Genomic DNA, 23,486 nt, shown 5'->3' with positions numbered 1-23,486 from the left:
TCATGTAAATTAATAAGCAGTTTTATTTTTAAATAAAATAATTTTTTTTTAAATAATTTTAAACAATTAATGGTAAATCATAGCCATTACAAGGTTGAAAACAAACAAAATTCAAACTTGTGGGATTTTTTTTTTTATCTTCCTTTGCTTATTTAAGATGGCATCCTTGTTTCCTCATAAAATTTGATTTTCTTGAAAAAGAAAAACAATTACTTGATCAATTTATGTCCTTTTTAGAATATGATGTTTTTGTTCTATCACAGGTACGTACATCATGCAGTATTTTATTCATTTTTTCAATATAGGGGGAATTCTGGACAAAAACCAAATAAGATTTGTAATATGAGATCAAGTAATAAAAAAAACAACTTTTAGTGTGGTGTTATTAGAAAGACTGCATTTCTGACAGTTTATAAAATAGCAAATTTAACAAATCAAATTCAAATTATCATATATATATATATATATATATATATATATATATATATATATATTATAAATACACTATGCCTAAAAGAAAAAGAAAACGGCAACAATCGCTCCTAATGATAATCAGATGCACTGATAGAATGTGCTTGAGAAGAATATAGTCGAACAACAACTTTTGGGCGGCATTTTATATAACATGCCTGCTGAAATGAAAAGAGACCACTCGGTAAATGAAAAAGATATCTAGAAAGATCGGAAAAAAGGATAACTCTGTCGTGTTCAATCAGACGTGCTTGAATAATGACTTGCTGCCAAAATATACAAATATATATTTTCAAAAATATTAATGATTTTTTTTTAATATTTAAAGACACTAGTGTTTCATGCTTATATATGATAATTGCAACATCTTGTCAAACGAGCGTCACTCCCTCAGACACTTAGTCTATGAGCCAAAAAATAACTTCTTTTTTTTTTAGTCCTACCGGTGAATTCACACACTCATGCAGGCATGACACTGAAGATGGTCATTGAGATCAATTATTACATGCTTCCAGCATTTCAAGCCTCCACACGTCACAACTTTTCCATCGCCACAGGACCATTTTTATAGACAAATGCTTCAGAGTATCTATACACAGATGATGTTACAGAGTCTTAGCTTTGTACGACAGCTAAGTCTCTCTCTCGGTTCAAAATGTTGAGATCCAGCAACAAGCAAGAGCAAGATAGCCTGCAGACTAGCTTAATGCGGGTACTAGTCTCCCGCTTTATGGTTTTTAAATCAGAGATTTGCTTCTCCTAGAAAGATTGCCTTCACCATGGCTTACAGGAGCCCTCTCCACCCCAACACACACATACATACACACAAACACACACAGTGCTAGTTGGCCGAAAAAGTGTTCATTCGCTCTTTGGAAGGTCTTGTTTTTAATCCTTCAGAAAGACTAACCACCCTCCTCACCAAACAAGTCTGGTGGGGTAACCAGTTTAGTCGCCAGTATGTATATGTATATATATATATATATATATATACACACACACACACACACGCCTATAATATTATAAAGAGATATATTAAGTATAGATTGTCAATGGTGCTCAATATGTTAATAAGGCTAGCTAATAAGTTATGAAAATATATGTAATGCAATTAAGCTACTCAGAAAAATAAAGAACGAAAAAGTTATTTTCTGTAGATCAAACAAACAAAAATGTGATATTAGATTAATTTAATGTTTAACTTAATGTTAAGTGTAATATTTTCATTTATAATATTTTGTAATTATTTGAATTATTCAAACTACTGTTAATATTGATGTAACCTCCAATCTTCTTCAGGTGCATTGTTTGAACTTTGTCTAACTTGAGGCTTGTACAAAATTTAAAACTGAACTTTTTATTTAATGATCTGTGGTGTAATGGTTAATCGATTCTAAATTGAGATGGAAGTGTCAATTCTGAGTGATAACTATAAGTAAAAAAAAAATATAATTCCCATTTTTACCCTGCCTATTAAATAAAGGTTTCAGCTTGAAATTCCATAGGTGCTGAGATTTGATAAGAAGCACTTGAAGATCGGAATTTACATTCACCGAAACGTAAAAATAAGAACCAAAAAGAATAGTTAATAATAAATTATACAAATTATCGAAAATTCTGAAAGATAATTAAAAAATACTGTGGATTTGTATTTTAGATGTCCTAACTATTATGTGCACCCCCCTTCTCCTTTATTTTTCAAACGTGGCTTTGTGACCTCTGAAAATATGTTGTGTTCTCATCCCCTTGCTGGTCCTAGATATAACCTTAAGACATCCAGTGGTGAGGTCCTATTTGGGAGATGTGGAGAATGTGAAGTTGCCTCTTAGTTACCATTGCTCTCATGTAGACTTTGCCCTGGAATAGTAGTACCTGTTAGTGCATCTAGTGTTACCAAATCAGACTGTTTAAAAATACTGACTTGCTGACCAAAAATGCGTAATTTGTTTTCCTCCCTTGCAAAGTTAACCATGTTCTGCAAAGTCAGAGACAAAACCTTTTACTTTTTACAAAACAAACTTTAAATATTTGAAGATATAAGGAATTTGAAGCATAGTTTTCAAAGATGACTCGATTCAACTTTAAATAACTCAAAAAGGGTGGATATGCCATGAAACAAAACAGCAGCCCCTCATCCCTTCTCCCAAAACCTTATTGGAATGTGTTGAGAAATTTTGCTTTAGATAGTAACTTGTTTTTTTTTTTAAATGTGTTTAGAAAGTTTCAGGATTGCATGCTTTTTTGTTGTCATTACTAGGCCTATAACAACATCTTTTCATTGTTTTGACTGTCGAGTATATGTCTGACACAATTAGACACAGTTAATCAACCGAGAACCACATCACTCTATCTAAAAGCATATAAAATATCAATGGCTACACACTCTAGAGTCAAAACCATGAAAATAATAAGCTGTTGTCATAGTCATTACCAATCAATTTGAGGTGGGACAATAATATATGTTACTTATCTGTGTGTTACTTTGTTAAATCCTTTGTTGATTTAGTGTATAGTATAGCACATACACATATCCGTGTTAGATTCCTTTTTGTTTTAAAATTAGGTGTAAATGAGCGAATATCTGTAGTTTTGTTTGAATTGTTGTTTGTACTTGTTCCACTCCTCCTCCTCATCCTCATCATCCTCTTTTCCTCTGCCAGTTGGAAATTCTATTCCTTAAGGTAAACAAAAAACATTTTGAAAAAAAAAAAATACAACAAAAATGTTTGTTGTGGTTATTCATCATTTACCCATTGTTTGAATGTTCATAAATGCAACTGTTTCAGTCATTCATGTTGACTGTTTTAAGAAAAAGTTTCCGATGGGGGCTAATTGTACAAAACAAAAGGGTCCAGATTTTTTTTTTTTTTTTTTTTAGATGGCAATTGATAATTTGTATTATTGGGATTATTAGGATTACTGTTTTCATCTTCACAAATACCTGTAGCGCAACGGATATACATAATTTTCAGATCTAAGTGATAGTCTAGCAGGTTGAAGGTTCAGTTCTCAGTATGAATAAAATTATGAATTAAGACCATCTAGTCATGGCTGACTAAACAAGAGCAAGCTATCCTTGTGGATTATTATTAGGACTATGACACCAGCATATTCTTTTCATTGTTTTGACTCTTGAGTATAATATCGGACACACAGTTAATTAACCGAGAACCACATCACTCTATAAAACCGCATCACTCTATAAAAACATAAGATATTAACGGATACACACTCAAAAGTCAAAACAATGTGCTGTTGTCCTAGCCGTAATTATTACATTGTGGTTCTGTTTAATATTCTGTACAGGTTCTTGAGTTCAACAAGAAGCACCTGAGATTGGAAGTTACATTGACTTGAAAAATTATGAAAACAAAATTGAGGATGAGAACAGTAGTCTAAGTAAATCTAAAATAATGCAAAAGGATCCTGCTTGATTTTGATCATTTATTTTTACAAAATTTAAAAAAAAAAAAAAAAAAAATTATTTAATGAAATTTTTTATTTTTTTTGTGATTCCCCAAATTTATTTTATTTGCTTAAAACTCCTTATTTAATGGGTCCAAAGGAGCATGCCTATTGATCACACCACCATCCTTTAAGGAATAATCAATTACGACCATTGAAGATGTTTAAAAAAGATTTTTTTAAATGTCACTCGTCCAAAGTATATGAATGAATCCAAATCGCTAAAAACTATTTTTGATGTCAGAGGTTTTAAATTGTTTGTCTTGTCGTGAGCACGAGAGCGATTTCCTTCTTTCTTGTGCGTGTTTGTTGCTTTGTTTGTTTTTTCAGCCCCACTTGACCCACCTGTCTGGAGAAATGACGAGAAATCATTTCAATTGAATAGACACTTTTTTTTTTTTTTTTTTTTTTTAGTTATTGGTCAGGGGGAGAAAGGTCCCTCTTCTAACCAGTGCAAGAATTGCTTAAATGAAAAAAAGACAACAGTGTCAATAATGCTGCAAAACAAAAAACGAAACAATTGTGCTTGGGCAAAATAGTTAATTTTGAAAAAAAAAAAAACCCGCATTTCAGGTGAAAACATTATTACATATATATCCTCTTGTGATCAGTATGAATAACATAAATTAAAAAAATAAAAAAGATCCAGTAGAAAATATCGTAGATCCAGTTTTCACAGACCATCTACAGTAATGATCTGACATTTTATACTTTAAAATGACACATTTTAAATGAAAGCAATGGAGATAAGTCAGTTTTATTAAAATTATCAATTGCAGTTACCTCCCCTTAATTTGGAGAATTCTTCCATATTAAAACATACAATAAAACTAAGTTAGTCCTTTTTTTTTTTTTATTACTTATAATTATTTTTCTACTGGATCATTTTTTCATAATTTTTGGAATTTATATGTAATGTTTTCACCTAGTATGCGTTTATTTCAAAATTCACTATTCTATGCACACTCAAAGCGCCAAAAAAATTTTTCAATTTAAATTCAAGGGGGTGGCTAATTGCAGCAGATTGATTGTCTGCCCAGAAAAAAACAAGAACAGATTTTCTGAAGATGTGTTCGTTTGAATGCGTGATTTTTAGCAATGAAAAATCCTACTTGAAACAGAGCCTCTCCTACGCATGCATAGACATGTCTAAAATTCGTATTCCTAGCTAAAGTATGAGATATAGTAAAAAATGCAGTATTTGTTTAGTATACCGAGTTTTGAAACAAATACATTTCAAGTAAAAACTCTTATGTATCTCAAAATTAGTATAAATTCCAAAAATTAGGAAAAAAGATCCAATAGAAATTGTGCTAGATCTATTTTTGGGGGGAAAAAATTGTAGAAACTAGCAGTCCAACATTCTATGTTTGAATAGTAGATTTCAAGGAAAGCAATGGCGATGAGTCAATTTGTCATACAAAATTGGTTGCACAACTTTTCCACATTAAAACATAAAACTTGATAATTCGATAAATTCTATTTTTACTTGTAATTATTTTTCTACTCTATCATTTTTTAGAATTTATAGTAATTTCAACATGACACGTAAGTACATGATGGTGTTTTTACTGTAAATGTATTTGTTTGAAACATCAGTATACTGCATGGACACCAAAAATGTTTTCAAATTAAAGCAGGATAGACAAGGAAAATTTCATTTCAAACTGGTATACAATAAATATACGAATGTGCCATTTTACACTGAGATTTGATCAACTGATGAGTGTGCCATTTTAGACTCGGTTGCCATGATTTGAAGTGGTATTCTTGTTGGTCTATTATACCTCAAACTGATGAGAATATCATTTCATATTGTAGCACGATGGACAAATAAAAAATAAAAATGAGTAGAGCTATCTAAAAAATATATTTTTAAAAAAATGGGTGCTTCTGTAGTATAGTGGGATTTAAAACAAATGCAATTAGGATAAAAATACTATTATGTACTTATGGTTCATATTCAAATTAGTATAAATTCCAAAAATTGCAAAAAAATGGCCCAATAGATGTACTAGATCTAGTGGTCCGACATTCTTGCATTGTGAAATGACAAATTTTAACTGAAAGTAAAGAGATAAATCAGTTTGTCATATAAAATTAGTCACAACTGTTCCACATCAAAATATATGAGAAAACTTAAATTCAATAAATTTTATTTTTACTTGTAATTATTTTTCTACTGAATCATTTTTCCTAATTTTTGGAATTCACACTAATTTTGACATAACATATGTGCATAAGTGTTTTTACTTGAAATGAATTTGGTGCACAAAGATTAAAAAATCACCCCAAAAAAACATCCGTACTCGTTGGCTTGTCCCCGTAAATTCAGTACATAGCAAACTTGTCTCCATTTCCTTTAATATTTATACTTGTTATGTGAGTCCCTTTTTGAAATACAAAACCCGATATGATCTCCAAACCCTCCTCTGCCACCCCCTCCTCCTCCGCTCTCACCCATCCTGTGTCAAATAAAAGACGGTCAAAAAGTATATAATGAGAAAATCTCGACAAATTTGCTTTGTACCCTCGTTCTTCACAAGTGACCCCAATTCTTTTTGAAGGTTTGCGGGAACATGGCAGAGACTGGGCGGCTATTGCAGGCTTAGTTGGAACTAAGACAGAAGCCCAGTGCAAAAATTTCTATTTCAACTATAAGCGCAAGCTCAAGTTGGAAATAATCTTACAAGAACATCATCAAGAAAAGGTTTGTTTGTTCTCTTTTCTCTCTGAAATTTGAATTTAAAAATTGTTTCTCGTATCATTCAAAAGTTACATCAAAATTTTAGTCAAGATGTGAAACAGATATTTGCTGCTAACGATGTCAAGATATATAATCATAATTGCATGAGTGAATGACTAAACATTTTTCGAATGCAATTCTTACAAAATTAAAAGTTACTGTTAATTCCTAGCGTGTTAGTTATGTGTACATATCTATATATAGTGTTTTTTTACAAAAAAAGATTTGCCGTTTTTTATCAATAAGTGACAGACAAGGCCATGTTTTTTTTGTTTTTTTCGAGAACATGAGGGGGTAATGAGTGATTGTTTTAAGTTTCCACGTGCATTAGGGTTGTTTGCCCTTGATCACTAATTTGTTGAGTTTATATTTTTCACATTCATCGAAACTGTAAAAATGTTTTCTTTTTTTTTTTTTTTTTTTTAATAAAAAATAAAACTACTTGATCAACTTTTTGGAATTTTTCATCTTCGTCCCATGACTGGTACATACATCATAAAGACATTTCTGCTTTTTAATGCTGCCGTTAGCGCCAATCTGAATAAGCTCAAAAAATTGAAATATTTCAGATTTGCATCAACGTTGATCCATAGTTACAAAAAAACAACAGTTATCATGGCTAATAGTACCGTACATGAGTTTTCATCATTCAAACTATTTGGCTAAATATTGACAGATAACATGCATTGGAATAAATATATAGGTGTTGCCAAGTTTGCTGCAAGGAAGGTAGACTCTGTCTACTGAGCTAGAAAACTTAGTCTTGTTTCTCTGCTTGTACCAACATGCAGAAGTTTAAATGTAATGTAACAAACATCTTGCTACACAACTCCCCCCCTTAGGATGTCCCAGATTCACAGTAGCTCTTTATGTCTTTATGGCATTATGTCTTGTTCAGGGTGAATGAAAGTAAAAAAAAAAGGGGGGGGGGAGAAGGGGGGATTAGACATGAGTTTATTTAAAATTCTCTGGATTTCAATTTTTTAAGCCTCCTTAAACTTAAGGGGTAAATCTTAGACATTTTTAGAATTCATGTAGTGGATTTTGATCAAAATTAAAATAAGGATTCTAGCTACAAGGTTAAGTATCAATTTAATTATAATCTTTGTAAAAGGGAGATATAAAAGTGGTACAATCCCCCCCCCCCGGTAAGGGTAATTGTTACTGTTCTTTGGGTGGATATTCCTATGCATTCGTATATGTAATTAATGATGAATAATCAATGAGTTTTCTTGTGTTGTAATAGCTATTTTTGGCATGTACATGTCTGTAAAAATATACATGTTCATTACACCAATAAATGTCGGGATGTGATTCTTGAGAAAACTACTTAGAAAAATAAAATTGTATAAATTATATTCATTGGTCTATCAAATTAAAATGAGGAATTATAATATATAACAATATAATACCTTGTTTGAATTGGATAGATCAATAAATATTGTAATTTATACAATATTGTTTTCATCATCTATTTTTTTCTATTTCTTTAATCGCTCTATCTTGTATATTGAGCTTTTGGTTATCTTGATAGGTTCCAATTTTAAAGTTAAATACCTTTGTAATTCTTTCTTTCTCTCTCTCTCTCTCTCTCTCTCTCTCTCTATATATATATATATATATATATATATATTGTTTAAAATGGAATTATCCACTGACATGTGTTTCATCTATGACACATCAGAGTGGCCGATATATATATATATATATATATATATATATATATATATAATTATTTCCACTGCCAGACAACAGTGCAGCCAGGAAAGCCAACAAACCGGAAGTCCAAGACTAGAGTTTCACCCTCATTTGGGCTCATCAGTTAGACACATCCCAACTCAGGATTCAAAACCCGAGCCTCTTGTATGCGAGGCAAGCACTCTACCAACTGAGCAAACATGCTGCACACAAGAAAGTCTTAACTATCATAGATCAAGCAAACCGCAAAGAAATCCGACAGTGGAATGCACCTAGCTTTGTCTCGAACAAGGGATATGATCATCGCAATCAGCCTTAACCCAAGTCGATGTATCACTAGTAGGAATTTCTTTTTCTCTGTCGGATTTCTTTGCGGTTTGCTTGATCTATAATAATAATTAAGACTTTCTTGTGTGCAGTGCGTTTGCTCAGTTGGTAGAGTGCTTGCCTCGCTTGCTCTTACTGGCTGCAATATTGTCTGGTAGTGGAAATAATTATGTATTCTCTCACACATTCTGAAAATATATATAAATATATATATATATATATGAACGTTTGATAAAAAATTCCAACAAAAACCTAATAGCCAGCCATGGTTCTCCCCAGAATGTGCTGCTGCTATCGCGCACAGAAATCACTTTTTCCATAGCTACCAACGTAATAGATGCACTGAGACTAAAGCTGCTTTCAGGACTGCCAGCAACCACTGTAAAAGAGTAATAAAAAATGCAAGAGAGCTATATGCCCAGTCTGTTAAATCCAAGGTAGCTGATCAGCGGCTTGGTTCCCACCAGTTTTGGCAAATAACAAATAGGATCCTGAACAGAAGTGTGCGTTCTATCTCAACAATTATCAATGGACCAGAGGTCATCTCGTCAGCGTCAGACAAGGCCAAACTATTTGCAAAGAACTTTGCAGCTAATTCTACCCTATGCGACGAAGGCCTTCAACTTCTCATATTTCCTCCTATAACACAGAACACGCTAGATAACATACAAATATCCATGCATGAGGTCGCCAAGCTAATCAAGAACCTTGATTCCAGTAAAGCAACTGGCCCTGATGGCATCCCAATTATAGTGTTAAAAAAGCTTCAACCAGAACTTGCTCCCATACTTACAAAACTATTTAAGCACTGCCTTAAGGAGAAGTGCTTTCCGACTCCCTGGAAGACCTCATCAGTTTGCCCTGTATTTAAGAATTCAGGTGATAAGTCATCTCCCTCTCAGTACAGACCAATAAGTCTCCTGTGTGTTATGAGTAAGTTGCTGGAATCCATATTAAATAGAGAAATAGTCAACCACCTCAGTAGGAATAACCTTCTTAGTGACACACAATATGGTTTCCGCTCTGCAAGATCTACCGCAGATGTGCTGACGGTTATATCCCACAGGATTAGTGAATCTCTTGACAAAGGCTTCCTTTCTAGGGCAATTGCTCTTGACATATCAAAGGCCTTTTACAAGGTATGGCATAAGGGTCTACTTCACAAGATTTCCAGCTACGGTATAACTGGAAATGTTTTCTCAATCATTAAATCATTTCTCTCTAATAGGCTCATAAGAGTAGTGGTAGATGGACAAAAATCGGAGGCCTGCAATATAAATGCTGGAGTCCCTCAGGGGTCAATCCTGGGCCCAACTCTCTTCCTGATCTACATCAATGACCTCCCTAAACACATACTTAAATCATTCGTTGACATCTATGCTGATGACACGACCATTTACGGCAACACATCAAAGGCTGTAAACGACAAAGTTCTCTCGGATTCTCTCTCCTCTGATCTCGAGAGCGTGGTTCAGTGGGGGAAGACGTGGCTAGGTACCTTTAATGCATCCAAAACCAAACTTCTATCCTTACATCATCAACGCTCTGGTCCCCATTTGGCATCAATTGTGATGGATGGCTCTCGTCTGGGTGAGGCCCCGTGTTTTGACAAGCTTCTGGGTTTGACCTTTACTCCTGATCTGAAATAGAACACGTACATCAAGTCTGTTGCTAGGGTCGCTGGAAAGATGGTGGGATCCTTCTACCGCTCCAGAAGATATCTCACTACTAATCCAATTCTTTATCTTATATAAAAGCCAAGTGCGCCCAAGGATGGAATACTGTTGCCATATCTGGGCAGGAGCTGCTAAAAACAGCCTATCCTGCCTTGACAGAGTACAAAATAGACTTCGTGGCTTAGTGGGGGATGCCCTTTTCTCTACCCTGCAGCCTCTCTCCCGCAGAAGAGACGTTGCGAACCTATCCTTGTTTTATCGTTATCTCCATGGCAGGTGCTCGTCTGAACTCCAATCTCTGGTCCCCCCTCGCCAATCTTTCACGAAAAACACCCGTCTAGCTGAATCCACTGTGAAAAATTTCCCCCACTCTATATCTGTGCCTAAATCAAAACGCGGATTCCATGAACAAAGCTTCTTTCTTAGAACTGCATGCCTGTGGAACTCTGTTCCGTCTGCCTGCTTCCCACCTGACTACAACTTGGATGTCTACAAGTCCAATGTTAACAAATTCCTAATGAACCGCCCCCTTAAGTAAACACTTCATCAAATCTCTACACTAACGTAATGTACTTGCAATAACCCTTATCCCTGAGTGGCTTCCGGGCCTTGATAAGTGGTGATCACTGTGTAAAAAAAAAAAAAAAAAAAAAAAAAATATGAATAATCGATTTATTCACATTTAAAGATAATGGTGTTATGCAAAGCATTGAATCATGTAAATTGTAGGTTTTAATATAATTTTTTACATTGTGGACAATACATTATCAAAAATCTATTTCTGGATGATGCTGTTTGTTCGTTTATGAAGATGACTAATCATGCAATCATTATGTAAGTGCAGAGATGGTTTGGGTTAGTCTAATTGAAGCTCGGAAGTATCTCCTGCATGTGCGATGATTCTGTAGCAGAGGTGTCGATCACTTCCTCTTGTTTAATCTTGTACTTCCTTGTGCGTTCTTCAATGCATGCCTTTTGTGGCTTGCGATATGCCAAGAACTAGGTTTTCCCAGGAGTTGAAATACAAACTGAACTGTTTGAAGGAGACCTTCAGACTGTCCGTGAACTATTTCTGCTGCCCTCCTCTGATTCTTTTTTTCTTAAAGGAGCTGTTTTGGGAGTTTTGAATCTGACATGAGGTATATATGACCCGCCCAACGAACCTGATACTGCTGCAGTATGCTATGTTTTAATGGGAGGCTTGATTGGGCTAAAACCTCTGTCTAGCATCTTGCCACTCGATTTTCATCAATCTACAGAGGCAGGTCATGTGGAAATGGTTCTATTTCTTGGCATGTCTGGTATATATGCTTAAAGTTTTGCAAATATACATGAAAATGGTAAGAATAACAGCTTTGTGTATTTGAAGTTTGGTCTGCAGCTGAATTCCTCTGTTTCTGCACAGTGGATCAGATACATCCAAAGATAGCGTTCACCTTGGCTATCCTGTAGTTGGCTTTGTTGTTTTTGGATACTATCTTTGACACGGTACTGCCCAAGTAAGTGAACTTGTTCATGGCTTGATAAACCTAAGTATAAAGCCTCTATGTATATTATCAGAAACATTTGTCATTTTCTTTACGACTTTTTCCTTGTAGTTTTGTTAGGGTTGTAATTTTTAACATAGCTTTTAGTAACCATCCTCTGATGACGCTCTCATGTTTTCTTAATTTTCAATTTAATAGTTTAAATGCTTCTAATTTCATATCAAACTTAAAAAAAAAAAATCACAAAGTAATCCATTCTGTTATTTTATTTTATTTTATTTATATCATTTTTATTTTTTTTTTTTTTCAACTCACCAAAAATAAAATGTCTGATTTGGTTACAAAGAAACCATAATGCTTAAAATGGATTTAATTTTGTAATTTTTTTTTTTTAAATAGTATTTACAAGAAAAATATTTTTTACATTATTACATTTTTGACTTCAATAAATACTCGATTCTTCTTTAGTTTTGGTATTTGCAGCCTCCAACTCTGAGTTGGGTAATACCAGGCAATGTTTCAATGTCCATACAAGTTTTTTTTTTTTTTTTTTTTTGTATAAGCTTAAAAAAACGTAAAAAAAAAAATAGAATTATTTCATTTTATCCTGGGAAATGCTCGGTAGATACAGTAAATTAAAAATGCTTGTGGTTGTTCAGAATTCTCCCGATTATAATAAGAAAGAAAAAAAAAAATAAAATAAAATAAAACTGCTGAAAAATCTTTATGATCCGTGACAGAACAAAAAAATCATATTCGAAAAATTAGAAAAATTGATCAAGTAGTTTTATTTTTATAAAGAAAATCATTTTTAAACAATTTAAAGTTATTAATGGGAAATCCTAGCCATTACAAGGCTGACCTCTGAAGTTTTAATTATTGTCAAGTTATCTCGTTTTATTTTATTTATTTTTTTTTGTTTTTCAAGATGGTGACATGAGATAGTTTCTACTTGCTTATTAATGAAATTTAATTTTCTTGGTTAAAAAAAAAGATTACTTGATCAATTTATGAGATTTTTGGAATATGATGTTTTTGTTTGATCACGGGTATGTAAATCATACAGTTTTTTTTTGTTTGTTTTTTTTTAACTTTTTTATGAAGGAATTCTGAACAGGAATGAAAGGTGTTTTTTGATCTTATAAGTTGTATAGAGACAAGATAAACACAGACAGCTAAGAAGTTGTCTCACAATTTTATCAATATAATGATTCACAAAAAAAAAAAAAAAATGGTGGATATGTTTTAGTCATAAAATCCAAGAAATTCTGTTTTAAATGAAGCATAGATTTTCAAGTATTTTTAATGTTTAAAAAAGATCCCAATGGAATTTCTTTGTCATTAAATGATTTAGTCAGTACCATACGTTTTAAGTTTTCCTGTTTTTGAATCGATTCCCTTCTTACTAGTTACAAACACTCATACGACATTCTTGCAGTTGGAGATATTACTCCTCTGTTAAATGATATTTCCATATTTTTTGTTTCCATCTTTAGCAATCTGGTACTTCACGGACAAGAACAATATCGATTGCATCCACAGCAACGGCTCATTCCGAGGACGACATCACGTCAAGTGGGGGGGAGATGGAAGAGGATGAAGATGAGGAAGATCCGGATGATGACTCTGATACGGCAAGCGCCCCAAGTCCTCCCCCAATCAGGCAACCGCAACATGCTGATCCAAGTTAGCACAATGTCTCTACTCATATATGTATATATATATATATATCTCTACAAGCTAAATCAATTTTGAATTTTTATTTTTTTAATCAAAATCTTCGTTGATATTCAAATGTATTGTTCTACCTCTGACATTATTTATTTTTTTAAATAAAACTAAAAAAAAACATTGTCTAAATTATTTTTGTGTAAATTGGCTAATTTTTGAGTGTACAATTTAATTGTGATCTCAAAAAGGCCTATAACAATTTTTTTTGTGTGTGAATTTGTAGAATTTGTGTATTTGATTATTTTAATCTTTTTTTTTTTTCTTTTTAGATTAGACCTGAATGGCAAAAAATATTTTTTGCCTTCAATGTCTTCTTTGTTTTTGTTTTTCAGATTGTAAAAAAATAATCAGAAATACAATTTATATTTAAATAATGAAAAAGTAATCTTGCACATAATTTTTTTATTTTTTTTATAATATTTCTTTCAACTGGTCTAATTGAGTGGTTACAAAATGGGTGATCAATAGGCAGTTTTTAATGTTTTTTTTTTGTTTTTGTTTTTTTTTAATTAAAAATGAATAAAAACTAATCAGATATAAATGTTTACTGTATATAAATGACATGATTTGAGTTTGTGCTGGATTTTATTTAAAAACTTAAAAATTATAAATTAAAAAAAAAAAAATTAAAACCAAAAGGAAATAATGATCTAACTTTGTATATTTTTATCCTATCCAAATAATTCTTGTGTGTGTATAAAATGTTTTTAAAGTTAACATTGCTAAATTTCTGCATCTCTCTTTTTCTTTTGTTTAGTGACTCCCAAAGATCAAGGGCCAGAATCTGAAGGCCAAGAACGGGGCTGCAGTGATAATGCTGACCACCAGTCAACCCTTGGCCCCGACAATAATCTTACCAGCAATAAGCCACTGAGTGACTCCCAAAGCAGCCTCCGTAGCATTGCTGATAACGATAGCAGCGCTACGATGAGTGCTGATGAGAGCTCTCACCAGGATCCTGGTACCTTGCTCCCCATCTCCACACAAACAACAGCCACTTCGCGAACAGACACGCCCACGATTATCGGTGAGCGGCCCTTGTCGTCGTCAAACTTGCCACCGGTCCCACTGACCTACACGGTACCTGCGATGCAGCAAGAGCAGACACTCCTGAAGGAGCCGCGCCCGGCATCCGAGGGTGTGGATCTTTCTCATGGCCGCGGCTTTTCTCCTTTCCTTCTGACGCCCCAACAATCACCGCACCGACCAGCCAGTGCTGTGTCCGAGCCCGGGCGTCCTGTCAGCTCTCCACGACCCCAATCAGCTGGGCCAGCATCAATGGAGAAAGGCTACCTCAGCCAGCACCATGATCATGAACAACCAACCGTCCTCCGGGATAACAGTGGTCCCGGTGGAAGCAGTAGCAGTGGTAGCCTCCCTGGCAATAACTGTACGCAACAAGACCCCAAGAAACAGAAGCCTGCTTGTGTCAGAGATCTCATTCACTCAGCCATTGAGAGAAACTTGAGCCGAGGAGAAAACAACTCCGAATCAACTATAAGCAGTAAGTATTTATGTAATATTTTACATTAAACAAAAAAGTTTGCACATGGCTTGTTTCCATCAAACGCAAACTTGTACGTGTACGTTCACACTCATGAGTGATCAAGTAACAAAATCAAATGGTGTTTTCATGTGTGGGTGTCTTGTCTAGTGGTTGTTTAACTAAGATAAATTGCTATATGTGCATGTAAAATCCCAATGGAAACATAAGTTTCAAAGTTTTTATTTAGGGAGAATTTACTCATGAAGGGAGAGACCAATAGGACTAATTAACAAGTTATTTTTCGAATTTGGAAATTGAGACACAGACAGAATCTTATCTACTATATAATGTATATCTACATTATCAAATGCATCTCGTCATGTATGGCTTCCCCACTGAGACTGACTAGAAACACTGTTCTCTCGACCAAACATGTTTTTTCTGTCGTCATATCATTCAACGCCTGCATTTCTAACGCATTTTGTCTGGAAAGGTAACCATTGCCTAAACCCACTCATCCCCATGCCACCTGCAGCCAGGCATGTTTCTGTTTGCTGCCAGGTTATTCTGATATGTATTAATGGGACTCTTGCCAAAATTCATACTAATTAAATAATCACTACTTACTAACGTAGGGTCCCCAATATATAACACACCTTTTAACCTATAATTTACATATTTGAAGGAACAATTATTTTTCTCCATAATTTCTTAACGAAGTTGAATTGTGACATGTCAATTAGTAGGTAAGCATTCATCTTGCAAACCAGGCATTTTTAAGTTCCACTTTTCATTTTTTTTTTTTTTTTCTCTTGTATCCAGAAAAGGCAATTATTGTTTAAATCTCTAGCCTTCTAGGGATGCAAGTTCTTTTTTAATCAAAATTCGTTTTTTCCAAATAAGAAAAAGCCAATTTCTGCTAAATTGTTAAAGTCTTACTTCTTGTTACTGTTTGGCTGGATTTTATTTTTTCTCTTCCTTTTTCCTTTATCTCTCTTTCACTTTATACTTCTCTTTTCCTTTTCTTTTTCTTTGCTTTCCATTTTGTTTTGTCTTCGCTTTCTCTTTTATGGTTTTCTCTCTGAAAATGTTAATTTTGCCACAAAGTCTCAGACTACAAACTATTCGTGAAGAAGGTAAGAGAGATGACTTTTGTTTCATCAAAGAATAACTTCCTGTCTCTTTCCATGCATGTATACACTTTATTTTTGACTTAGTTGAAATTGATTCAATTTGTTAAGAAAAAAAGTTGTTGCTTTTTGTGCTGTTCTCATTGCCGTGGTCTCCTGCTTGAAAGAGTCATCTTGATGTAAAAGATTTTTTGCAATTGACTATTCGTATCCCGGGGGGGGGGGGGTGACATCATTAATGAGAAGGAAAGAGCAACAAGGCAGCTCGATATTCAGCCACTCTCTTTCTCCATTTTCTCAAACTTTTTTTTTACTTGTGTGTCACCATTTATTAAGGCCTAGAGACAACTTTATGATATAACTATTATGGTATCCTTTCAATGCACAGTTAAAGAGAAATAAGGATTAATATTTTCATGCAAAAATGAGCACAAATTTAACCATATTCAATTCATAAAGCCCCCATTATAAGTCAGTGTGTTATAACTTTTACCTGTTAATAATAGAAAAAAAAAAGTCTAGTATATATATATATATATATATATATATATAATATAAAGCTGAATGTCTGTGTGTTTTGTCACAAATAGGTTCCTATATGGTTGACTATTTTAAAAAACTTATTACATATAATGATAGATGTATCGAGACACAGGAATGGGTATGTTTGATCTGACAGAACAGTGGTTCATTAAAATTGTGGGATCTGCGTACACACCTGGTTCACAAAGTATGGAAATAAATTGAAAAATTGAGAAAAAAAACGTTTACAAGTGTTTTTGATATAGATGTACATAAGAATACTTTGATAAGTATGTTTTAACTTAAATAGGGATGGTATAATAAAATTGTGGGGTTTGCATTCGCGCCTGGCTTCCATAGAATGGAAATAGGCACAAACTTTAATAAAGACTTTTCATATTTATCTGCATAAGTATACTTTGATAATTATGTTTCAGTTTGAAGAAATATGGTATAATAAAATTATGGGGTGTTTGTTCGCGCCTGACCTCCATAGAATGGTAATATGTCACAAAGTTTAACAAGGTTTTTTAATATAGATCCAGAGAATATTGTGATAAGTGTTTCAGTGTAAACAGGTATGGTATAATAAATTATGGGGTTTATCTATTTTATTTTCACTTTCATCATATTTTGCTTTGGTTTTGATACCCCAAAATTCGAAGCTATCTCATTACAACCCTTCCTTTTCATAACCTATCATACTTTAATAAATCAGAGTTCATTTTCTATAGGCTGTTTTTGAACCCAGTCAACGACGGGTACTTTTGCTAGTATATATATATATATATATATATATATATATACATATATAATCGTGTTATAATGGAATAATTCCAGGAGGAAATCCGGGTATGAGAGCTCAATGTGGTAAACAGAGCAATAACATAAACATATAACACGGAAATTACATAATTGTCGATGCAATAATTTATTTTAACCTTATGGTATTTTCAAGCATCTAAGCTAGACAATTACATTTTTGATACTCAAATATATCTATATCTATATAATTTCTTCATTTGATCATATAAATTAATATACAGAGATACTTTTCACATAAGCCTGTTGAATTCTCACAAGAATGAAATGCAGAATAGTTTGTGTAGCTTAATTGCCATCTATATATTCATAACTTACTATATATATCGCACTTTGTGTCTCTTGTTATATCACTCTTTTTATCTAAAAATATTTTTTACATTATTTTTGTTTGATTTTATTTTAGTTATTCATTTTCTTCTTTTTTTTTTTTCTTTTTTTCAGAACCTCTTCTCTCTAAAAGTCCTGTGATGGTTGTTAGGAAGCCCATGCTTTCTAGTATTGGTCATAATATGCCGCAGGACCTCCGAAAAGAAAGGAGGCTGGAACAAAATCCATACATGTTTCCAGACATCAACTACAGAGGAATCGCCGCACGAGATATGCATGACCCGCGAGAAATGCGCGATTTTGAAGTTCAGGATTTATCTCGACGTCCTATTGACTATCATGACAAAACTCAGAAAGCCTACAAGGGAGATCCGCGCGATTTTCAACGGACTTTGGATTCCCACTTGAGGCCCGAAGAATCTCAAAGAAAAATGGGTCTCCCTCCCCCTGCCCATTCACATCATACCACCACATCCAACCTCCACCCATCACAAGCAGACGAACCTATGCAACTAAAATCTCATAAAACTCGAGTCAAGTCTCCTTCAATGTATCATCCTGAACAGCCCCAGGCAATGTCACCTATCATCCGACCCGGGCCGCCAACGTCTAACTCTCCGTACAACTCGCATGTAGGAGCTATGGAATTTCAAAACCGGAATCAAATCATTCCTCGTATACCACCTCCACCACCACTGATTAATTCTAAAATCTCTCCGAAGCTCCCTAAATCACCACCAGTCAGTGCACACCTAGCTCCTCCTCCTCCTCCGACTGGATCCATCACCCATGGGACGCCTGTAAGTCATGCTGTAACGTCAACGTCAAGTGGTCCTCATCCCAGCAACTCTGTCTTGGCACCACATCAAATCGACATAAGTCACCGGCAACAGACCCCACCCCAGGGATCGATAACCAGGGGAACTCCACGGAACAGAGAACCAGGGACTGGGAGGGGAACCCCCGTTGGCCACGAAACCAGTATACCCAGAGTTTCTCCAGTTATGGATTCCATGCTGGGACGGGGGAGTATGGTGTATGAGCCGGGGATGAGACAAGGGATTATTTATGATCGGCCAGCTGTGTATGAAAAACTCTCGGGCCCACCATTCTATCCTTACGTATACCCAGATTTGAATTCTACAATTCGTACATCTAGGCAAACGATAATGAGTGACTTTGTTACCGCCCAGCAGATGCCTCGGAGGGGGGCAACCCCTTCTGACAAAGATGAGCGCCAATCTCCTCGGGGTCGCGAAAGCACTCCAAAAACATATAGTTCAATACCTGAAAACCAAAGAATGCCATCTCCAGCAATGCAGCCATACATTTCCCCATCCCATAACATAATCTACGTATCTCATCAGTCGAGCATGAACAATCTAGTTCCCGATCGCATGAATCGGAACTCTCCACTTCCATCCCAAAATACTCCGTCCCCGAGGGAGGACAAAGTCATCACATCTGTGTCCGGTCCTTGGTCAAACAATCCAGCTAAACAACAGCTGTCTGTGCACAGCTCGACAAATGTTCCAATGGAGCAGTCCCGCTACCAACAGTCTCCCCCTCGGCCTAGTATTGTCAAGGGTACCGGTCGGCAACGGCCGGACAGTGGACATTTACCCGATAGCACGACAATGCCACCTGGGAAGTCTTCATCCCCACGGCCTGAAGGGCACATGTCACATTATTCCCAGCCGATAAACTCTCAACCAATTACGATTTCTGGTGATCCACCGCACAGGGAAGGGTCGGTGAAAGATCCAGAGATCATATCCAAAGAACGGGAAAAAGAGTGGGTAGAACGGGAACGATACGACAAAGAATATGAAAAGATTGATCTTGACCACCGGCCGATTCACGAGTACAATCGACCACTGATGACTAATAAATCAGAGCTTGAAAACTTGTCGCAGCCACCACCTAGTCATGAACGGCAAACTTATTCCACGCCTTCAAGGCATGGGACACCATCAGGAATTCGAGAGCAAGACCAAAACAGACCCATTTCTATAGACTTAGATCTACGGCCAGATTCGTCAAAGACGCCAGATTCTCAGGATTCTCACCGTTATCGAGGTGGAGACACTGAAATAATTCGGCCGCACCGGTCACCAACTAACGGAGAAGCTTCCTCTAATTTATTGAAATCCGTAAAAAATGACAACATTCCTTCCTCAAATTCCGATTCCGAGCGTGGTGACGAGGATCAGCCACGGACTGTAACGGCCGCGTATCTTATTGATGCAATCATAATCAATCAAATCCAAAAGGGAAATGAAGAAAGCCACAGTGATCCAAAACTTAGGGACGAGTTAAAAGAGGTCGGGGGTCGAGTTTCTGACTTATGGCAGAACGAGGCTCGAGTGATTCAGGCACGCGAGCCTCAGCCTCGGGAGAATGTGGTACGGGAACACTTAACTCGAGATATGCCACCCAGAGAACCACAGCAGCAGCAGCAACAACAACAGCAGCAATCTTCTCGCGAATCCAACTCCCCAGCTGTCATCAATGTTGATCAAGCCGCGTCACCCACGTTCACAAAACGGAAAGGTTATTGTAAATATCAACAAGAGAAAGAGGACAGTGCTGATAAACCTCTCCTCTATCCTTCTCCACACCCCTCGCCTGGGCCACAGAATATCGGACCCAATTCTGGAGGCGGTGGTGGTGGGGCTGGCAGCGGTAGTGGCAGCAGTAGCGGTGGTAGTGGTAACAGCAGTAGTAGCGGAGGTGGTAGTGGTTGTGGCAGTAGTAGCAGTAGTGGTGGAGGAGGAGGAAATAGTGGAGGTGGCGGTGGAACAAATGGAAGTGGTGGCGGTGGTGGCCACACTCCACAACCCCATCAAGGGGCTCCTCCTACTCAGTCAGCTAGTACCACAGGTGGGGCTGGTAGTGGGGGTACCACCGGTGGCACCCCTGGAGATAAGGACAAGCCGGGTACAGGGACCTCCAAGTCCCCTGGACCACCAGGCTCCAACAAAGCTATCACTCTTGGTGAGCATATTGATGCTATTATAACGCAAGACTACAGTAACCGTAGACTCTTTTATCAAAAAGGTGGTGGCCTTCTCAGTCAGATCAATGGAACTAGCAGTAAATCTCCATGTAAGTATATATCGTTTAATGATTCTTTAAATGGATGCATCTAAAGACACCAAAGTTGTTTTTGTTTCCTCTTATATACTTAGAGACTCAGTTTCTAGTTCTTGTCCAGAATTCCCCCATATTAAAAAAGAAAAATCTGTATGATGTACATATCAGTGACAAAACGAAAGTATCATTTATTAAAATCATATAAATTGATTAAGTAGTTTTAGTTCTATAAAAAAAATCATTAAGTGATTAATGACAATTCCTAGGCATTACAACAAATCTAGTATGATTGAGTTATCTCACTTTATTTCTGGACTTTTTTTTTTTTTTAATGGCAGGCAAATTGTGTGTTTTAATTCAATAATTTATGCACATAAGATATATTAGGAAGGGTTGACATGCCATTTTTAGCGAGCCACAAGATGAAATGTGGTTATTTCGAATCTCCTTTTTATTAAAAACAAAAATTTTAAAAAAATCTCTATGATGTACATATTCATGACAAAATGAAAATATCGTTCCAAAAATGATGTAATTGATCAAGTAGTTTTATTTTAAGAAGATCAAATTTTATGAGTATCCGTGGAGTGACCATATCTCTATTTAAAAACAAAAAAAAATGTTAAAAAGAAAAATCGAAAGAAGCAAAGGGCGATAATTCAAAAATTCACATTGTAATGCCTATAAATTCAGTTAATTACTTAAAAATAATGTTCTTATTAAAACTATATGATCAATTTGTTTTTTAATATATTTCATTTTGTCACAGGTACATACATCATACAGATTTTTCTTTATTTTTTGTTTTTTTTTAATGTCGGGGGAATTCTGGACAAGAACTAAATTTATTTGCAGTTACTGCTGTCTAATGTACTTGTCCATTAGTGATATCACTCTTCAGATTCAGGTTTCACATTAAACCAAAATTCTATTACAATATAAAATTTAAACTGCGCAATATAATAGATATATGCATTTTATTTTGCCCCTTTTTTACAAGAATTTCCAAATAAAAATTATACTTTATATTGGATTATTCCGACTACTGTTCTTGTATGGTATTCTCGCGTTTCATCTGATATAATCCCCAACCTTCTGATGCATCTCATCGAACTTGATTAAAACAATGGAGCATTCTAGATAAGAACAGTAATCCGAATAATACAAAGAATACAAATTATCAATCCTCATCTCAAAATGTTCCCAAACATAAGAATTGCATATTTACTCGTCGGATTTCACATTCGTTTCTACTAATCTTGGGACAAGGAGTCAGAATCTGGAATAAAAAAACAAATCAGAACTTTTTGAGGTATCGGAATCTGAAAATGTTTTGCCTGTTATCCAATTGCCCAAAATGATTCTTTTTTTTTTTTTTTTATCTTTTAGCTTTTCTTTAAGATTTTAATTTCCACGGCTCGTACTAATGATGAAATGATTAAAATTTATTGATTTTAAATTATCAGTAAAACTTAAAATCGATAAGTCACACCCATAAATGTATTTTTACATTTGCAAAAATATATACACATTTTACATGGTTTTTATGCTAATTCGACTCCCCTTCAACAAAATGTCTCTATATTTAGAAATTCAATTGGAATCGGTAATTTTATCAGGATTGGGAAAAATACTGGAGTAGATCCATCACTAGTTTCTAAATCAAGTGTATAATTTGTTACTAATAATATTCCTTTTGAAAAAAATGTTTGTCAGGGTCAATACTATTTTAGAAAAATTTTAAATTTTGAAAAAGAATTGTAACAATTAGATGGATGTTAAAATTACATAAAATAAAAAATGCAATGATTAGTTTCAAACCTTTCATTTTGAAATGATAGAAAACTTAATTTTTGGTCAACCAGCAACATCAGATAATCAGCCATTTTCTTTGACAAACTTTTTGTACTGATCTAGAACCTGGCCTAATGTCGGGTCAGTATCTGCTGACAGTTTACAGTAAGCAGTCAGAAAAGGCTGACACAATTAGCAATTGGCTATCAGCTGACAATGAAAAAAGATTGTTTTTGATTGTTGATTTGGTTTCTGCACATATCCATGGAATATTTCATTAGACTGAAATAATGCAATGTTATTCTTAACATAATTCCACTTAACTTATTTTTTTCATATCAAGTATGTTCTTGTGGTTCAAAATGTTTGATACTGGTATGGTGAGTATCCTTGCCAGAAACTAGATTTCAAACTTAGAATAACTTTTTAGCACAATTAGTTTTGAAGACCTGCTTAAGTCCTTATTTTTAAACATCTTTATAAAATGTTTATATGTTAAGAATTTACTCCTGAACTAATTAAGCAACCATTATGAATTTTGGAATACAGATACTAGGAGTAAGGGGTCCAAATATGAACTATATTTAGTTTTATTGCAAAGAGAGAGAGAGAGAGAGAGAGGCTTGTAAAAATTCAGATACATATAATTTAAGGAAAATATTAACAATGGCTATTGGACACTGTTTTCCAAATTTCAGTTTCTTT

General features: G+C 34.8%; 1 protein-coding gene across 23 annotated transcripts in view; it reads left to right on the top strand.

Moving 5' to 3' along the window:
* The window catches only part of LOC145261098 (uncharacterized), a 446,786-nt gene that overhangs the window by 334,596 nt on the left and 88,704 nt on the right, over positions 1-23,486 (top strand). For 20 of the 23 annotated variants that reach the window (XR_013864412.1, XR_013864410.1, XR_013864411.1 and 17 more), the window contains 4 exons: positions 6,504-6,646; positions 13,367-13,556; positions 14,359-15,105; positions 18,006-20,999. Coding sequence is in view for 20 of the 23 variants with exons in the window: in XM_080119315.1 (XP_079975441.1) it covers positions 6,504-6,646; positions 13,367-13,556; positions 14,359-15,105; positions 18,006-20,999 (4,074 nt within the window). In the remaining 3 variants the exon portion in view is untranslated. The remainder of the gene's footprint in view (positions 1-6,503; positions 6,647-13,366; positions 13,557-14,358; positions 15,106-18,005; positions 21,000-23,486) is intronic. The other 3 variants (XM_080119305.1, XM_080119304.1, XM_080119307.1) reach the window with 1 other exon arrangement.

Source organism: Euprymna scolopes, chromosome 37 (genome assembly GCF_053919585.1).
Source record: "Euprymna scolopes isolate OS-2025 chromosome 37, ASM5391958v1, whole genome shotgun sequence".
Taxonomy (NCBI): domain Eukaryota; kingdom Metazoa; phylum Mollusca; class Cephalopoda; order Sepiida; family Sepiolidae; genus Euprymna; species Euprymna scolopes.
This window is presented reverse-complemented; position numbering and strand designations above follow the sequence as displayed.